This window comes from Salmo salar, chromosome ssa07 (assembly GCF_905237065.1).
Source record: "Salmo salar chromosome ssa07, Ssal_v3.1, whole genome shotgun sequence".
In the NCBI taxonomy this organism is placed as follows: Eukaryota; Metazoa; Chordata; class Actinopteri; order Salmoniformes; family Salmonidae; genus Salmo; species Salmo salar.
The window spans coordinates 47,629,332-47,647,569 of NC_059448.1; the positions used below are offsets into that span (position 1 = coordinate 47,629,332).

At 42.2% G+C, this 18,238-nt stretch overlaps 1 protein-coding gene across 2 annotated transcripts in view; it reads right to left on the reverse strand.

The window, feature by feature from the left end:
* Nucleotides 1-18,033, reverse strand: part of LOC106609408 (protein lin-7 homolog A) — a 29,772-nt gene extending 11,739 nt beyond the window's left edge. The window contains exons 1-3 of one of the 2 annotated variants that reach the window (XM_014208202.2): nucleotides 17,825-18,033; nucleotides 7,038-7,156; nucleotides 1,118-1,189 (exon numbers count right to left, since the gene is read on the reverse strand). In XM_014208202.2, the coding sequence (XP_014063677.1) occupies nucleotides 1,118-1,189; nucleotides 7,038-7,156; nucleotides 17,825-17,861 (228 nt within the window). In that variant the 5' untranslated portion in view covers nucleotides 17,862-18,033. Of the gene's footprint in view, nucleotides 1-1,117; nucleotides 1,190-4,816; nucleotides 7,006-7,037; nucleotides 7,157-17,824 lie in introns of those variants that run through there. The other variant, XM_045722122.1, reaches the window with a different exon arrangement.
* Between the last annotated feature and the right edge of the window lie 205 nt (nucleotides 18,034-18,238).

Below are 18,238 nucleotides of genomic sequence, written 5' to 3' on the forward strand. Positions count from 1 at the left end.
AGGCACTTCATGCTGTTGTCATTGCTTTCTTGTGTAAACAGTGTCATATGGACAATCTGGCTTACTTTAACACTGTTAAATACAAGCCCCAAGGCCTCTTTCATGAATTGTAAAGTAGTTTGATTAGACCTATCTACATTCTCTCTTTCAAAACAGCCTTTGAATAAGCTTTGAAAATAAAATGATTTGTTTATGAATATGTGCTTTATAATGTTGAACAGGGACCTTGAATATTCAACAAATAATGGATATTTGAAGGGAAATGAAAAGGACAAGTCGCTGTAACAGCAGCATACCTTCAACCTCAAAACCATTTGATCTGAGCAGGCTAGAAAGAGTATTCCATCAACATCAGATAAAGTGGTGTCCTTCAATAGACCTAAGCTATGTCTTTGCATACCTTTCATCCAAGGTGGAAATTCACAACACAATCTACAGTCTGATTAAAGTCGTAAAAAAGGTTACCCCGTTTAATACTCCTTGAGAAAGGGACTGAACCATAGTCAAAGTTTTGCAAACCATTTGCGATTGAAGAGATGATGTTTCACTGACAAAAAGAGCCCTTTGGAATTGTACTCCACACTGGGCCTATTTATCTATTCATCCTGCTTGCCCAGTGTTGTCAATCAATCTGTGTCCTACTCCTCTGTGTGCTCAGTCTCTGGAAGGAGCAGCCAATTGAATCAGTCAGTGTGCGTACCTCCCTATGTTGCCCCATCTCTTCTTCACTCCCTCTCTGATGTTTTGTTAACACTGGGAGAGAGGACCGAGATGCACTCCTCTCTCTCATCTCACCCTCCCTCTTGATTCCCTCTTTTCCTGTCCCCCTTTCACTGTTAGATGTCTGCTTGCTTTATTCTCCTCCACAAAAGAAGCTCTCCTCAGAAGGAATATGAATGAGCGGTGGTGGAGGGACTCATTGGTAGAACCTCTCAAGTGTTTACATCCAAGGTCTGCTAATGAGTAATTCATTGTACACCAAACCTGCTCCAGTCTTTGATCATCTGAAGGAGACATGATGGGTGTTTATGTATCTAGGCTACATTGTACAGTATCTTTCAGCCTCAAGTTTGGTCAATACAGCTAAGCCAGTCTGAGATTAGAGTATGTTGCTCACCTTCGCTGTAGCCCGTGCCTGGTACTCCGGACAGCCATTGACTGTGATTGTTTCATGCATGTACTGGTACACCTGAAATAGAGAGAAAAATGGACAAACCATGTGTGTATTTTCTCAGTACTTTTGAATTTTCTGCTACATTTCTCTAAGTCTCTTGCATGTTTAAACCATGTCGTAGGCTACCAGACTTGGTAGTTGGTAGGGTTAGGTTTTTGATTTCAATTCAAACCTGTATTTTGAGTGTGTTTATTTTGCAAATACCTTAGAAGATTATGTAGATATTCATTGGATTTCTTCATCCACCTGGAACCACCTTTCACTGTTAATAAACTGCACACTATTTGGCGCCTGATCCTGCTGCCTCCTGCTACTTACTGCCCTTAAGGCTGCTCAAACATCTGGTCCCTACGACAATTAGCATAAGCAAAGCGTGGTGCATCAGTAAGTACAAAATACTCATAGCACACTGGGGTGTGGCGCTACTACCCCTTTTGGTTTTCTCTCATGTGGGTAACAAATGGCACTGAGTAAATAAACTGAAGAGAGTGGAGTTTGGAACGGAGTAGAGAGTGGAGCTAAGACTCTTGGTACAGTAGGTGAATTTTCACTGAGGATTTACCCTGGTGTTCTACCAAAAAGCCTCAGACCTGTCTGTTTCCAGCTCCATGGCCCAACTCCTGGTACTCACTGGGCCATGGCCTCAGTGGACCTGACCTGACTTGGGGCCAAGGCAAGGCCACGGGGGCTTTTCGGGCATCATTTATATACTGAACAAAAATATAAACGCAACATGCAACAATTTCAACGATTTTACTGAGTTACAGTTCATATAAGGAAATCAGTCAATTGAAATAAATTCATTAGGTCCTAATCTATGGCTTTCACATGACTGGGCAGGGGTGCAGACATAAATACTCCTCAGTTTCATCAGCTGTCCAGGTGGCTGGTCTCAGAACTGCACATTTTAGAGTGGCCTTTTATTGTCCACAGCACAAGGTGAACCTGTGTACTGATCATGCTGTTTAATCAGCTTCTAGATATGCCAAACATGTCAGGTGGATGGATTATCTTGGCAAAGGAGAAATAAACTTTTTGTGCGTATGGAACATTTCTGGGATCTTTTATTTCAGCTCATGAAACATGGGACCTACACTTTATGTTGCATTCATATTTTTGTTCAGTAATACATAACAATGGCTAACTGTGAATGATGTTTAACACCTTACAAAGCAACTGTTTTGATTATGCAGAGGTTGTTGACTCCGCTCTTCACAAGTCCTCACTGTCGGCCCTAGCTATGGAATCCCAATGTCCCTAGTATAACTTAAGGGTGTATACACTAGTGGAACTCTGGTGTTACAGTCAAAAAGCAGTTCTTTGCTTTTCAGCTGAGCGACTCTTTGATTTCCAATATTGAACACCATCTTGGGACCTTCATTCCAGGACACCTCTTCCACATCTACAGTGTGTTCTAACATCCTCTAAAGAGGAGTCAGCATTGTGAGCCAATGGAAAGCTTTCAGCTGTAAAAGAGCTATTTTGATTCGTTTCTATACAGAATATGACATACTGTATCGACACCATTTACAATAGCACCCCCAGTGTACAGTATGACATTATCATTGAAAATAAGAATTTGTTCTTAACTGACTTGCCTAGTTAAATAGAGGTACAATAAATACATTTTTTTAAAAATGACACCTTCCTCTGGTGATCCAACAGAAACAACTAGAAACATTATGAATGCTCTGATTAGTGTTGCATTGTTGAACATTACATGAGACATTGGCCTAACATTCCCCATACGGGGTCATGTAATTGTTAGATGAGACTCATGTTAGCCCACATCCTTTGTGTGTTTTAGCCAAGAGGCTTGCGGCTGGTCCATTCCATAAACATTTTCAGTGCATCGTTCTTCATATAAAGATACAGCATCCATCCATCATTGTGAGCCTGATTTAAATACACTTAAGATGTATGGACTGTTGTGTATTCAAGGTCTCAGTGGATGCCTTGCTGTGAGTCAGGAGAATTGTGTCTAGGAAACACGTGAATAACAATAAAGGTCAAGCTATTTCAATCTGTAATTTGCTTAACTATATGCACAAACATCCACTAGTTGAAGTGCAAATTGGATTTACCACTAACTACTGCTGAATTATTCAACGAGCAAACCAAATTAAATTGTAATGTCTCAAACCCTTCTTGAAGAACAACATTGACTTTGTTTTTTCCCTGTGCAGTGAATTGAAAGCTTTTTCATTGTATTGTTTTTCTCTGGAATGAAAACTAATATGGATTTTACTCATCAGCTCACACCTCGGTATGTTTCTACTCTCTCCAAAGGAGAGCATGTGTTTTCTGGGCTCAACCATCATTCAATAGTTCTGTATGATGAGCTGGAGCAAAACAAAGGCCCTTGCCTCTTTGCGACTTCAAAGTGCTTCATCTGTGTTTCAACAATAAAACAAGTGGTTTCGAGAAGCCGCGGTATATCCGACTGATGAAAAACAAAGTCCGTTGTTGATATGAAAATAAAATAATAACCTCAAGCTCACAATGCCCAACAACCAAATAAATCAATTGTATTTTGTTCTGAGCAAGTATTTCATTTACAAAAATAAGATATTGGAGCTTTTTAGGTTGACCTTAATGAACCCAGTTGAACTCAGTCTGACAACACTGTTAATGAATGAACTTAACCTTCTTTTCTGATAATTCATTGGGGGAAAATAATCTCCAATAACATAAAGAAAACAGTCACAACATAGAACAAATTGCTGTGTTCTTTTTGCAGTCAGTTGATTTTGTGAAGCTCCAGGGAACATACAGATACATACGGGTAGAAAGAGCGCGAGAGAGAAAGAGAGAGAGAGAGAGAGAGAGAGAGAGAGAGAGAGAGAGAGAGATTTGAAAGACTTGCACTCCTGAAGGCATCATTTCTACCTCATTCCCCTCCTGTTACTATGCATCCATCTTTACCTCCGAACTCTACTTTCTTCCTGTCCCTCCTGAATATACTCTCCCTCTCTCTCTTCCCTCTCTCTCCTCTCCGGTTCACTGGGCGTTTACCACGGCAGGCTTTCATTAACCCAGATCTATTTAACCTCTGTGGAAAGCTCAATGTGCTTGATGGGCTGGGGGCTACCAGTCTACCGTCAGCCTTACGAGGACGCCACAATGCCTGATAGTGGAGAGAGCTGCCCGGAGGGTGCTTGGCATGACGCGTGTAACCATGGCTCCCCGCCCGTCTCCCTCTCTCTACTGAGTCGGGGAGCGGAGAGCAAAATGGGGAAGGAGGAGACGGAGAGAGAGAGCTTGAAGAGCTCTCCTTCTCCTCTCTCTAGCTGACAGAGTTGAAAGGGGTCATTTGGTAGAAGCGAAATGGCATTTAATAACTGTTCATTCACAGACCTCCCTCGCTCTGTCAGCATGACACAAAAATAGAATATTAAACACACAGAGATAATTAAATGAAGTGGCTTTCAGCCTTCAGCTCATAGTAAATGTAGTAAGAGACTAAGGTCTGTTCTCAATGGAGTGGCACACAAATCCTTTCCTTTATATGAACTCAAAGTGAGACCCGTATTCACATGCACTATTCCATTATCATCAGGCTACTACAACTCTATGATCACATAATTGATTCAGTTCAGTTCACAGTTCAGACTATGATTTTTTTTTGCAAGGAAAAATTACCTGCATTGTTTTGTGTCTAATGAAATTCACGATTCGATTTCATGTGTGGTTGAATCGTTTGCTCGGGCCTTGAGGAGGATTTTCATCAGGACCAGTTCTTGATATGCATAACGCTTTAAGTCAAGCTAACAGAGTGGCTGGAAATCATCATAAAGTCCATCATTTCCAGCTGGTTAGCGCTCCCAGTCGTCTTCCCTGGTGTCCTTCCCTTTCCATTTGCAAAGCAGATTGGCTCTGACGACTCACTTTCCCAGAGCTCCGAGATGTCATTGATAGACATGGTTGGAAGAGCAACGCTCCTCCTCACTCCACCTCTCTGTAAATGTGGGTCTTTCACCTTAGCAGGCATTTCCATCCCCCATAAATTTCCCCTATCAACAGTTAGCCAGCTAACCCCATCACCCATAGCTAGGCTGATTCATGTGGCTGTAAATTCTATTGACACTGTGAAGAAGGTTTTCAACCAGATCACCTCTATGACTTCTACAGTAGAGACATGATCAAGCTACCCTGGTCTGTGGGATTCTGTGTCTGCTCATCAGACCATGAAATGAGCTTCACCAGCAGATATGAGACGAGGGGAACAAATGAAATCGCTCAATTATAATACCCGGTGGCCCCAGCTCAATGCAGTATAGGTCATCTGCATTAATGAAATGACATGCAGGTGAATCCCAATACCGCGCAACAATATATGGCTCTGACGCAACCCTTAATCTTCCTGTAATAGCTGTGGAGGAAATGATTTAATGACCTACTATGTTGTTTAATTGAACATACTATGCTGTTTTTACTTGAAGAATTGTCCTTTGTTAAATGTTAGTATTTTGCTGATACAGGCTTGTCTGGTGTGACTTAGTCATTTGTCTGGGCGTACAGATAGGAGGCGTTTAGGTGTGACTGCAGTATGTGACATCCTGTTTTAACAATCTACAGCAACTTAGACGTGTGGAAACATACAGGCTTGAACGGACAAGGGTGGCAATGTTGAGTGGTTGTTTTGATTGCTTCATTTTTGCAAATCTTATAATAAAGTTGTTTGGAAAAATACAGTCTCTCTCCTTTTGGTTAGAATGCCCACGACGTAGCTCTCTCAACTACAAAGATTTCCCATCTGCAGACGCATTACAGCACAGAACAGGGGTCAGATGAGATCAAATGTGAGTACATTACGATTAGCTCACCAATGTAGCTCAAAGAGGCTCAGCAGTCTAGTCTTGCTATGTCAGGGTATTAAGAGCGAGCCGCTGGGAAGTGTTTTACGATACTCGTCACTATCCATAGTCTGGGAAAAATGTGCATGGAAAAATTTGCATGGAAAAATGTGCATGTGCTAGAAAAATGAATACAGGGGTTGTGACCGCATGCTGGATTGTAAACACATGCGACACGGCACGCATGGCAAGGTATTGCTCAATTCACATAAATGACATGTTCTCTGCTCTTCCATAGAGACATGGGAGCATTTATTGTCTTGGGAGACTGTTAATCCAATAACCACTGACGTGAACGCCACAGCTGTTGAATGTTGCAGCATGACTGTATGTGCTGATAACAATCTCTGTAATAACAGTAATCATCATCATGGCCACGACCACTCATCTTCACTCTCCAGCTGCTCTAGCAGTCAGACCTCTACGAGAAAGAGCCATTCTGCACCATGGCAAAGTGTCAGCTCACACAAGGACGTAACTGACTGGAAACTATGGCCGGTCAGCCTCGGCAACCAATCCAAGCTGATCCTCTCTAGTTTCCCTGGTGACTGGATGTGTTGTTGGTGGTTGAAGTGTTTCTCTCGCTCTTTCCCTCTCAATGGCCAGCTGTTGTAACCTAGTCTGTAGGGTGCTGCCTAGCTGCTACTCCTGGCAGAGACATGAAGCCTCCCCCACCACCAGGCAGCACCAGGCTCCAGTGTCTCTGCCTGACTCCCAGGCCAGGCTTCTCTCATCCTGCTGTCCAATGAAAGGGCCAGCCCTCTCTGACATTCCCTCTAGTAGATTACATTTCCTACTAGATGACCTCAGTCTGAGTATGGATGGCCCTCTTACTCTTCAGTCTGTGTGTCTGAGCTGACCATGTCTGGGAAAACACCACTAAAAGTCTGCATTGTTGTGTAGCCACATTTATTCATTAAAATAACCATCAGTCACCTGTGGTCAATTTCCCTGTGTTGGCAGGAGCAAAAGGACCCTGGGGCCGTGGTGCAGGGGAATCGACTCACCTCTCTAATGGCTGTGCAGAACTCACTCTGCAACACCAACTTCAGGGACTGCAGCTTGTGACCCGGGACGTCCCCGGACTCCTGTAGCTTCTCCAGCAGCTCAATCGCCCTGGCCACATCTGACAGAGAGAGAGAAAGAAAGACAGAGAGGAGATAGGGAGAGGCAGAGAGAGGGAGGAGAGAGAGGGAGGCAAAGAGAGGGAGAGAGAGAAAGGAAGAGGGAGAGATAGGTGGAGAAAGTCAGAGAGAGAGAGAGAGAGAGAGAGAAAGAGAGAAATGACAAGAAGGAAAGAAATGCCCCATTGAATTACATTAACCTCAGAGCCTTGAAAAAGAAGTCCGGAGCGAATCGATAGAGAGGATAATGGAAAAAAAACTGAGTCAGGGCCAAGGGGAACAAGAGAGAGAGAGAGAAAGCAATCCCAGCGTCGTTTGCATTAGGCCTGCTCCATGCATGAGAAAATGGGGGGCGGACTTCGAGGGAGGGAATCGTTCCGTTCAAAGCGAGCGATTCCTGGCAGGAGCGGGCACCACGAGCATTCGATCCTTTTAAAACAAACCCATGATGCCCTGAGTTAAAGACTTTGACTCCTGTGTCTAGTAAACTCGCCACTCCTAATTATCATCCCCTGAAGAAATCCAGAGTAAAGCAGATTGTTTTCACACTCTTAAAGACAAACTGGGAAAATTAAAGAATAGAGAGTACGTGCTGGAAGGGGAGAGGAGGGATTTGGTGCTCAGCCTAATCGTTGGGTCAGTTGTTTTAGAAGAAACTAAATAAAAAGCAGTTGGTGGATAACGTGCATCTGTCAACCCTTTATCCCTTGAGCATGTGCAAAGATCAGCGAGTCGCTCGAAAAATGACCAAACCACTTGTAATCAGCTACAGATTTGAGATTTTTCCTACCTAGCCTGATGTCGAACACAGTGACACAGTGCCACTCAGGAGGGGAATTGCAAGATGATGTATTGGAGTTGATAATATAGCTTAGATGTGAAAAATGAAACGTCGTTAAGTGAGTCTACTTTATTAATCCAACAAATATCCAACTACATCACAACAGCAAGTGTATAGTGAGGCTAAGTGCAAGGACTCTAAACAATCATCTTAAACACTATTACCCTGGTGTTGAACTAGTGCCACATTCTGCACCACACCAACAGAGAGAGGTAAACAACCGACGATGTTTATAAACATCACGCAGAACCCAGGGGGGCTGGACTGAGGCGGAAGACAATCTAGTGTAACCCGGTGAGGCAGAGAGGAGACAGAAAAGCTATTACCGTTTACAGACCTAGGGCGAACTAGGTAAGAGGAGGGAGAACTGCATACGTAGAACCTGTGGTTGTTTAGGCAGGTTTGTTTTGTGCCAGTATTAGGCAGTCAAACAGACATACAAGGGCACAACATTTACTGTTAGTACACAAGTATACATGGACAAAGAACATGATACCCAGAGTACCAGCGTGGATTACATTAAACCAGAAGAAATGGTGGGGTCGATTTCCATCAGGATTGGTTACTGCAAGCCACAAAGTGTTGTCAGAGAGATCTTTACAGGGCATTCATCAACCTAACTCCACAACTCCACTCAGCATCTTCTGTAATGATGGTGTTGTATAGCACAGATAATATCGCATAGGACGTTCTAAAGGATGTACAAAAAAATATGTTTTATTGTCACAATAGGTGCAGTGAAATGTTTATTTTTATTTTTACAGGGTCAGCCATAGTAGTACGCACCCCTGGAGCAAATTAGGGTTAAGTGCCTTGCTCAAGGGCACATCGGCTGATTGTTTTCAGCTTGTCGGCTTGGGTATTCGAACCAGTGACCTTTCAGGTACTGGCCCAACACTCTAAGTCTAGGCGTGGGTGGTATAGTCTACCCTCGAGGCAGCTGGTTCTGGTAAGAACCCTAAGCTATGGGAGATGAGAGTGGAGCTGGTCCATAGAGAGTCGGACACAGGAAAGGGTACACTTTTCTCTGAACCTGTGAGTGTGAATGGAGGGATCTAACAGAATTCATTACTACTTTACATTACCCCTACAATGGTTATGTAGCTAATGTACAGAATTTCCATCAGATTTAATAAGCATCCAATGAGTCCCTAAGTAAGGTGAATGAGGTTGCACAATATTCTGTACCATATCTGTAAAAAACAGAGTTAGCTTTGCACTAATGAGTGGCCAGTAATCTGCAGGTATTATTCCAAGCAGCCTGGGTAGTTTTATGAGCGTTTATTTCTCATTATAACGAGGTCAGGGCCAGATCAGGAGAGCTTTTGCGTGCTCTCATTTGCTCATTAGCGCCAATTTCTTTATCCACGTCAAGGTCTCTGACAAGGCCTCCGACATCAAACAACACTTCAAAGATTAAGATTTCAAAAACATTTTTGTTTATAGATGGGATTTTTATGGAGGTCCGTTTTTGTACTTTGACGCTACGCTGATCAAAAGCCATAGTTGGGATTCTCCACCTGTTCAGCACCACTTTCAAGTAGTTTGTCTTTCAACTTCTGTCTGGGGAATTAAATAAATACATTCTTTGAAATAAACTGGGGTGTAGGCTAAGAAGCTATTTTGTAAAAGTAAAGCTAACCGTGTTTGATTGCTAAAAGGAAGGACTTCGGGTGTCAAGTTGTTTGAAAGGAGAAAGCAGTCCGCAAAGGTCTTAGGCTCCAAGCAGTCAAAGGCAGTATTTTAGACCCCTATTTGAATAACAAAAAAAATCGCAAATACCGTACCGACGCCATAAATGTCCTGCCCCATCTGCCCTATTCAGACTGTCCGGTGTCTGAGCCCAGTCAGCCAACACACCAGCAGTAAAACGGGCCTGTGGTTACCAGATGTGACAGTTGTTTTCCCCCTAGACCAGCGATGAGGACTACACCCCAGCAGAGGCTCTCCTGCTCCTAGAGTTATTACAGGTAATAGGTCATAAAGCCTCACCTCTCAAGCAGTTGCATTTCATTTGCTGCATCGTGACACATATCATGCCCATCATCCACACGGCTTCCCTTGGTCTGCTAGCTCATCCACTCTGCAAGCACTGTCATGTCGATTTGTTTCAATAAGTAGATGGCTATTTGTGGACAGAATGTCTTGGACAGACCGTGGATAGTGTTGTGTGATAATTGGTGTAAAACATGCAGCAGTAATAGAACACCATCCATTCCTGTGACGAGCTGCCTACGTCAGGCATTTCTGCTGAAATCCTGTATTTTGTCTACGGTGTGAGGACTGAGTGAGACATCAAATGGTTTCCTCTGTGTGTGATCTAAGGGGTATAAACCCCCGGGGTATAAGATTTGCTTGGCAGCCCAGGGTGATTTGCAGTTTCAATGACTATGGGAATCCAGGCACAGAGTTATGTCACGTCCAAATAGCTTAGTCTGCAACGACTCCCAAATAAGACAATGACGCGTCACATTAAATCCATGCGTGGTGCATTCACCCACATCACCTAGGAGACCAGCTGAGAACTTAAGTCCTTATTATAGTTGGCTCTGTAGACACACACAGACCAGTAAAACCATGGTAATATTGAGCTACACCACCACTAGCAAGTCCCTCAGCCTACAATACTAATACAAAGGCAAACCGCTTTGAAAGAGTAGCTCTACACATCACTAAGAATATCCTTACCGCCCACATGGCGTGGCCTGTTACCAAGCCGGAGCCACTCCATGAATAACTACAGTACATCTGGAGGGTAACACACAGTCAGCCAACACGATCCTGGCCTGCCTTACTAACACTCCAACCCATCTGAGAGAGGAGCTTGAGAGTATGCATGGATCTGGCCCTTTCTCTCTCTCTATTCCACTTCATTAAAAGACCGTGGCTCAGTGAAGCCCCAGGATACCAGTCCTGTAGGCCTACAGATCTCCTCTCTTTGGATTTCCTCACTCCACTGAGATGGATTCACTCCACTGTCCTCACTCCACTGTCCTCACTCCACTGAGATTGAATTACTCCACTGTCCTCACTCCACTGAGATGGAATTACTCCATTACTAAACCATTAGCATTCTCTTCGTCGTTCTTCTTCTCCACACTCCAATGAGACTTCAGCCCCCTTGGCGCTTCACCAACTCTAGAGATGGACTCAGGGGGTCCAGATGTCCGCAACATCTGTGCGACTCACCCCTCCCCCCACGTCGCAAAATGAAAATATTTAAAGAGCAGTTACTGTATGTTCAGCTTTAACGCCGACACAACTGCAAATCGATGTTGCCATTAAAACATCTGCAAGGCATGAGCACTGTTTGCAATAAATAAAAATGATTCTGTTTCATTTGACACATATTTTCAAGGGAAGACAAAGGTGTCAAGGTGATACTGCTGCTCTTATTGGAGGTGTAATTAAGGATGGGGAGCAAGAGATGGGATACAAAACAATGGTTGTTAAAAGTTAAACATACAACTCCTAATTGACATTAATTCAATATGTGTAGTTGGAGAGGCATGTTTCTTGCCTTCATCAGTATTCTATAGCTAAATAAAGTATGAAACACCAGTACATTGCTATGCATTGAGTAGTCTGGAACATTGATGCTACTGGCCAAACATCTGACCTAGTTTAACTTCTCTTTGCCACACAGCAGTGAGAACACATTACCATTGCCTGATTGGATGAGCTGAAAGTAACGAGACGTGTTCTTTGGAGCGGTCACATAGGGCTCTCATCTACCATTTTCTATTTCAACAATCACTCCCGACTGGGTAATGACACATTTCTCTATTTGAAAGGTTTATCATCCGTCTCCAATTACAACAGAGAGTGAAGCAAACTTACTGTTTACTGAAATCACTGTGGCCAACTTGAACCAAAATGATACTGTACGTCCTCCGGTGTACGTATGAATACATTCCTAATGGGCCTATGTATGTGTCCCTAACAGTAATAAAGACAGAAATAAAAGCAATAGAACAAAGGCCAATGTAAATAATATCTGAATTCTTTGTGGGAAAGAATTCTTGAGGCAGCCAACAAATAAAACATTTATGCTCATTCTGATTCATGTTCTAATGCAACGATGAAGGTGTTTTAGAGGGTGCCCAACTTTGGGAGAGAGATATTCTGAAAGTGCTGTTGAAGTGTTATTGAAGGCAGTGTCCACTAAAGAGCCATTTTCAAGAGGAATCAATTAATTAATAGTGCGTATCTAATAAGCTATTAGTCTACTATAGTCTGTTTCTGTGACTGACAATGTAAATACGTTTAGTGATAAATCTGTTTCTGTGACTGACAATGTAAATACATTTAGTGATAAATCTGTTTCTGTGACTGACAATGTAAATACATTTAGTGATAAATCTGTTTCTGTGACTGACAATGTAAATACGTTTAGTGATAAATCTGTGTCTGTGACTGACAATGTAAAGACGTTTAGTGATAAATCTGTGTCTGTGACTGACAATGTAAATACGTTTAGTGATAAATCTGTGTCTGTGACTGACAATGTAAATACGTTTAGTGATAAATCTGTGTCTGTGACTGACAATGTAAATACGTTTAGAGATAAATCTGTTTCTGTGACTGACAATGTAAATACGTTTAGTGATAAATCTGTTTCTGTGACTGACAATGTAAAGACGTTTAGTGATAAATCTGTGTCTGTGACTGACAATGTAAATACATTTAGTGATAAATCTGTGTCTGTGACTGACAATGTAAATACGTTTAGAGATAAATCTGTTTCTGTGACTGACAATGTAAATACATTTAGTGATAAATCTGTTTCTGTGACTAACAATGTAAAGACGTTTAGTGATAAATCTGTTTCTGTGACTGACAATGTAAATACGTTTAGTGATAAATCTGTTTCTGTGACTGACAATGTAAAGACGTTTAGTGATAAATCTGTTTCTGTGACTGACAATGTAAAGACATTTAGTGATAAATCTGTTTCTGTGACTGACAATGTAAATACGTTTAGTGATAAATCTGTGTCTGTGACTGACAATGTAAAGACGTTTAGTGATAAATCTGTGTCTGTGACTGACAATGTAAATACGTTTAGTGATAAATCTGTTTCTGTGACTAACAATGTAAAGACGTTTAGTGATAAATCTGTTTCTGTGACTGACAATGTAAATACGTTTAGTGATAAATCTGTTTCTGTGACTGACAATGTAAATACGTTTAGTGATAAATCTGTTTCTGTGACTGACAATGTAAAGACGTTTAGTGATAAATCTGTTTCTGTGACTGACAATGTAAATACGTTTAGTGATAAATCTGTGTCTGTGACTGACAATGTAAAGACGTTTAGTGATAAATCTGTGTCTGTGACTGACAATGTAAATACGTTTAGTGATAAATCTGTGTCTGTGACTGACAATGTAAATACGTTTAGTGATAAATCTGTTTCTGTGACTGACAATGTAAAGACGTTTAGTGATAAATCTGTGTCTGTGACTGACAATGTAAATACGTTTAGTGATAAATCTGTGTCTGTGACTGACAATGTAAAGACGTTTAGAGATAAATCTGTGTCTGTGACTGACAATGTAAATACGTTTAGTGATAAATCTGTGTCTGTGACTGACAATGTAAATACGTTTAGTGATAAATCTGTGTCTGTGACTGACAATGTAAATACGTTTAGAGATAAATCTGTTTCTGTGACTGACAATGTAAAGACGTTTAGTGATAAATCTGTGTCTGTGACTGACAATGTAAATACGTTTAGTGATAAATCTGTGTCTGTGACTGAAAATGTAAAGACGTTTAGTGATAAATCTATAATATACAGTACTGTGCTGTGTGTTACCTTGAGATTTCCTACAATTGAATCAATGACGGACGACCACAGAAATGATGGTATTATATTGATCAAATACAATGTTCAAACTATAAACAGCATGGTGTCTAAAATAGCCATCAGTTCCAGAATGAGTCAGGCTTTCAAGTACACTGAGTTCACTTTCTGCTCTACTTTGATGACTGGATTTACTAATGCAGCCATCACTCTGGATGTGTCATAAATAAATGTGAAGACCACAGAAGCAGCTAGCAATGCTGCAGTGCTGAAACACGCCAGGTCTGTGCTGTCCTGCCTTAGGCACGGCTTATTTCACTCTTCCTGGGGTCCAAGCCTTTCCACGCCGCAGTATTAAACAATGAGTGCTTCCCTGCTTTCTACACTTGAGTTAAAAGTCTAAACATGATTTTGAGCTGTTTGCAAAACTGGGCAGTGCTCCAATATCCTCAGATAATTGCCCTGTTGATAATAGAGGGCATAGCTGAATAGAATATATTTTCCAATATCGGCACGTAGTTTCAATAAAAATGCTGTGCGGTGTAAATAAACATGTCCAATTAACTCAGCTGGCTCATTAAGACACGGTGCTGATGAAAACAGAGATGCAGGTGCATCTTCTCCATCTCTACTGGGACGTCTAAGGTCCTAATAGAGAAACCTTTCATAGCTGATTGATTCAAGACTAGTCTGAGCTATTCCTCACTCCCACATGCAATGTTTCCCAGAGCAGTGCCCTAACACTGTCACTACCAGAATGGCTGACTTACACATGCCAGAATAAATTGCCCCAGAGAGGCCATGCCATCTGCCACTTCCCAGTTTGACCCGCGTATCCTTTGTGCCGTTGGCAACCACGCTGAAATTACCACACAAAAACCTCTACTGTGCTCATTCTCTGGATGAGTAGAGGAACAGGCCAGCAGGGGCTTGCCAGACACAAGGCCAGCTCCTCAACAGGAGAGCTTTTTAAATGGACGCACCTCACTTTATCAATCCCCCCATAAGCCGAGTGAATTAACACTAAATGGCCCTGCCGTGACATTTCTGACTATAGAGGGAAAATGAATCACTCCTTAGACGGTCCCCATCAGGGCTCATTAGCCTAAGGCAGAAGCAGATAAGTGAACTTTGTTTTTGTCTCCCTTCCTCTGACTGATTACCTGGCAGATGTCCATCCCAAACAAATGACATTTCCTTTCACTGTGGTTCTAATGAGAGCTTACCCAGAGATGTGCCATTCTAAACAGCTCTCTGTTGATGAAATTGCTGAGCTGGCTGTTCACCTCACCTGTAATCCCTCCTCTCTGTTATCACCCAAAGCAAGGTACAGTGGGAAGGTTGCTGCGCAACAATGAACAAATCCAGTGACCTCTGCAAGCAAAGCAAAGCCTGTCTGCAGTATGGTGAGACAACATGCTTAGGGCCCTGATTAGGCTATAGTTTGTTGCCCTTTCTCCCCTGTGAATAGACTCAAACAAAGGATCAGTGATAACTTGCAAGGAAATGTGCGGTTGTTCTATATTTATTACGGCAATAAACCATGCACGGAGAGCATCAAAAAAGTATTGACTTCCAGATTTCAAGCTTCTGCTCTCCCTCGATGTTTGGCCTCTTAGTAAATCCACTGTAATTTCAGACAGCACAGAAACCTGTTTGAGCATCTGTGTCTTCCTACACCACTCAATCAGCAAATAGATAGGGATTCTGCTCACAAAGGCCTCAAATGCCTCTCCATCAGCAAATATCTGGTAGATAGAGCACTAACACATTTCACTGTGATTACTGTACAGCCTCAGCCTGACTGGGATTATTAGGACTTCATGGCACACAGTTGATGAGAACTCTCTCGGTATCTCTATCAATATCAAAAGTCTTGGCATGCCTGGAGCCGGTTAGTGTTTGCATGAGAGTCAATCATTGAAGGAGAACTTTGGTGCCATGAGCAGGGAGCTTTCAACACAGGCTGTTTATCCACAGGACAGTGGCATTGGAGTCATTTCCTGAGACAATAGCAGGAAGTGCAGTCATGACCTCAAAGCACACTGTGAGTTTCCCGCCTCTTCGTGTGTGCGTGACAAATTCCTAACACATCCTGCTATCAACAAAAAAACTGGATTATTTTCAATATCAATTACAGTGTTTCTTCGCTAGTGGCAGTAGCGACAAAGGACTCTGTGCAAAGACAATGACAGCTCTTATAAAGCTATCATTATGATCCCCTACATGATCACTGCTGCGGGGCAGTGACCACTTAATGTTACTGTGCAGAGCATGTGGACACAGCAGCCACCTGAATGTTCTCTCTGAAAAGATAGGGGCTCTGACTCACTAGTCTACCTATGCAAACCCAATGGAAAGGGTTGAGTAGCTTATACTGGCATATATATTTCAGTTTAACTGGGGAGAAAAAAACTCTTCCCCAATGTGTCATATAATGAATGACCTGTTCATCAGTAGAATCTCAATGCTAGGAATGTTCCTTCCCCTAATTACTGAATTCCTTGAACTGAAGATGGTGGGAGGAAACGGAGCAGAGCTTCTTGTTTATCATTTTGCCCTGTATCATGTTTTTGCCCTTGCACACACCTCCCATTCAAGCTCATATACAGTATGAGAAGACGTTTGACTAATATAGAGCCTCTATCAGTTGTTGCAGTCACGCAATAACGAATCCAATTGCCACTGAGCCTTAAATTGACTGTAAATCAATCAAATGAGCCAATGTTTAAAAAATGGGAATAAAAGCGTTATATTATCCGTTATTCCTTGGGTATAAAAACAGGTCACTCGCTGATGATCCTCGGTCGGTTTACATCCATTCCATCCTTCATGATAACAACCAGGCTCGATTACTTATGCGCAATGCTGTGGTCAACACAACGTAGAGAGGTCACCATTTGTAATTTTCCAATTTAGACAGATGTTTATATCCTCTTGCCTTCTACATTCCTGTGAGTTGTTGATTCCAAGGCGTTTACAGTTTTTCCTACGGTCACTGACAGTTGTGGCAATCATTCAAAGTGGGCCCATGGCCATTACTTTCCCCAGATGTATCCTCTTTCTCTATTTTTAACACCACCACTTTCGTTTGTGCCATGCAGCCACACTAATGCATTTCACCACCGGATTCGTTTTAAGCACTCTATAGGCTACATATTTACAGACTAAAACGTAGGCTACACATTTAATCTGATTTCCCCAAAGTCCCCGTTTCGAATATCAAAATTAAAGAACAGCCAGGAGAAGCTATCAGAAGCTATCCATCTGTTATCATTGGACAGGCAGGCTACTGTAAGAAAGCAATATCACCTGAAGTCCGCGTGCAAGTAGACCTATTACTACTCCAAACTATGACGTAGGCTATAGGTAGACTACATTGTGGACTCACCCTTCCTTTTAGAATAATGCCGCAGGTGAATTCATTTTTCACTGTCGACAACAGGTATGCTATGGGGTGAAGACCTGTACCCCTTCATTGTTCACTGTCCAAATGACCATTAGATTCAAGAAAAATATAAACCAATTAAAAAATATGTTTGTTATATATTCTTAAGCCTACCCATCCAAAAGTTGTCTGGTGTCTAGAGAAGTAAGGATTTAAGCGTGATTGGATTCCTGCGCCCAATACATTATTTCTCCCAATCACGAAGTGAAGAATACAGCGAGATAATATTCTACTGAATGTTACATAACCGAGATAATGCACTCTATTCATATGCAGTGGGATGTAATACTGTGCGTTAATAACACATTTGTTATAATATTGCTGAACAGCATTATTTAATTAAGCCCTTTTATCCAATTTTGCAGAGTGCGCACCAAACGGTCCAGACATTTTATTCCCAGCAAATAACGGTATCCAGCGAGAGAGAAATATAAGCTGACGAATGTAAAAATTGAAATAATAGCCTATAGTAGTTTCAACTTAAATGTGGTCCGCCAATGCATCGTTCGCTCAAGTTTCGGCATCCAGAAATAATTCAACAAGAAAGCGAATCCGACAATTGTGCGTCTTACCTCGATCCAGAGTGAGCGGTTGGACCTCTGTCGCCATGACTGCTGTTATGGGGAGATATAGCGACTACGGTAGCTGCAGCATCAGAAGCAACTCAAGCTAAACGGGCGCGTGAGAGCACAGAGCCCGTCGGTGGGAGTGGCTGGAAGGGAGAGGGGATTACCTCCCGCGCCGCTGCTCTATCGGACTGACCCAATGGTCCTGTCAAACCGAACAACCGCCGGATAAATATCTTTATGCAAATAATTGAGAGTGGATGGGACTGGATTGACCTATAGCCCAATTGACCAGCTGATATGAACATTTTGATATTGAATTCTTCACTGCCAATTTCATAGGCAACCTGTGCTCATGGCAGGGGATTTTTGTTGTCCTGCAGCCTAAGGCTACAGTCTACAGTAACCACAAAGTGATAA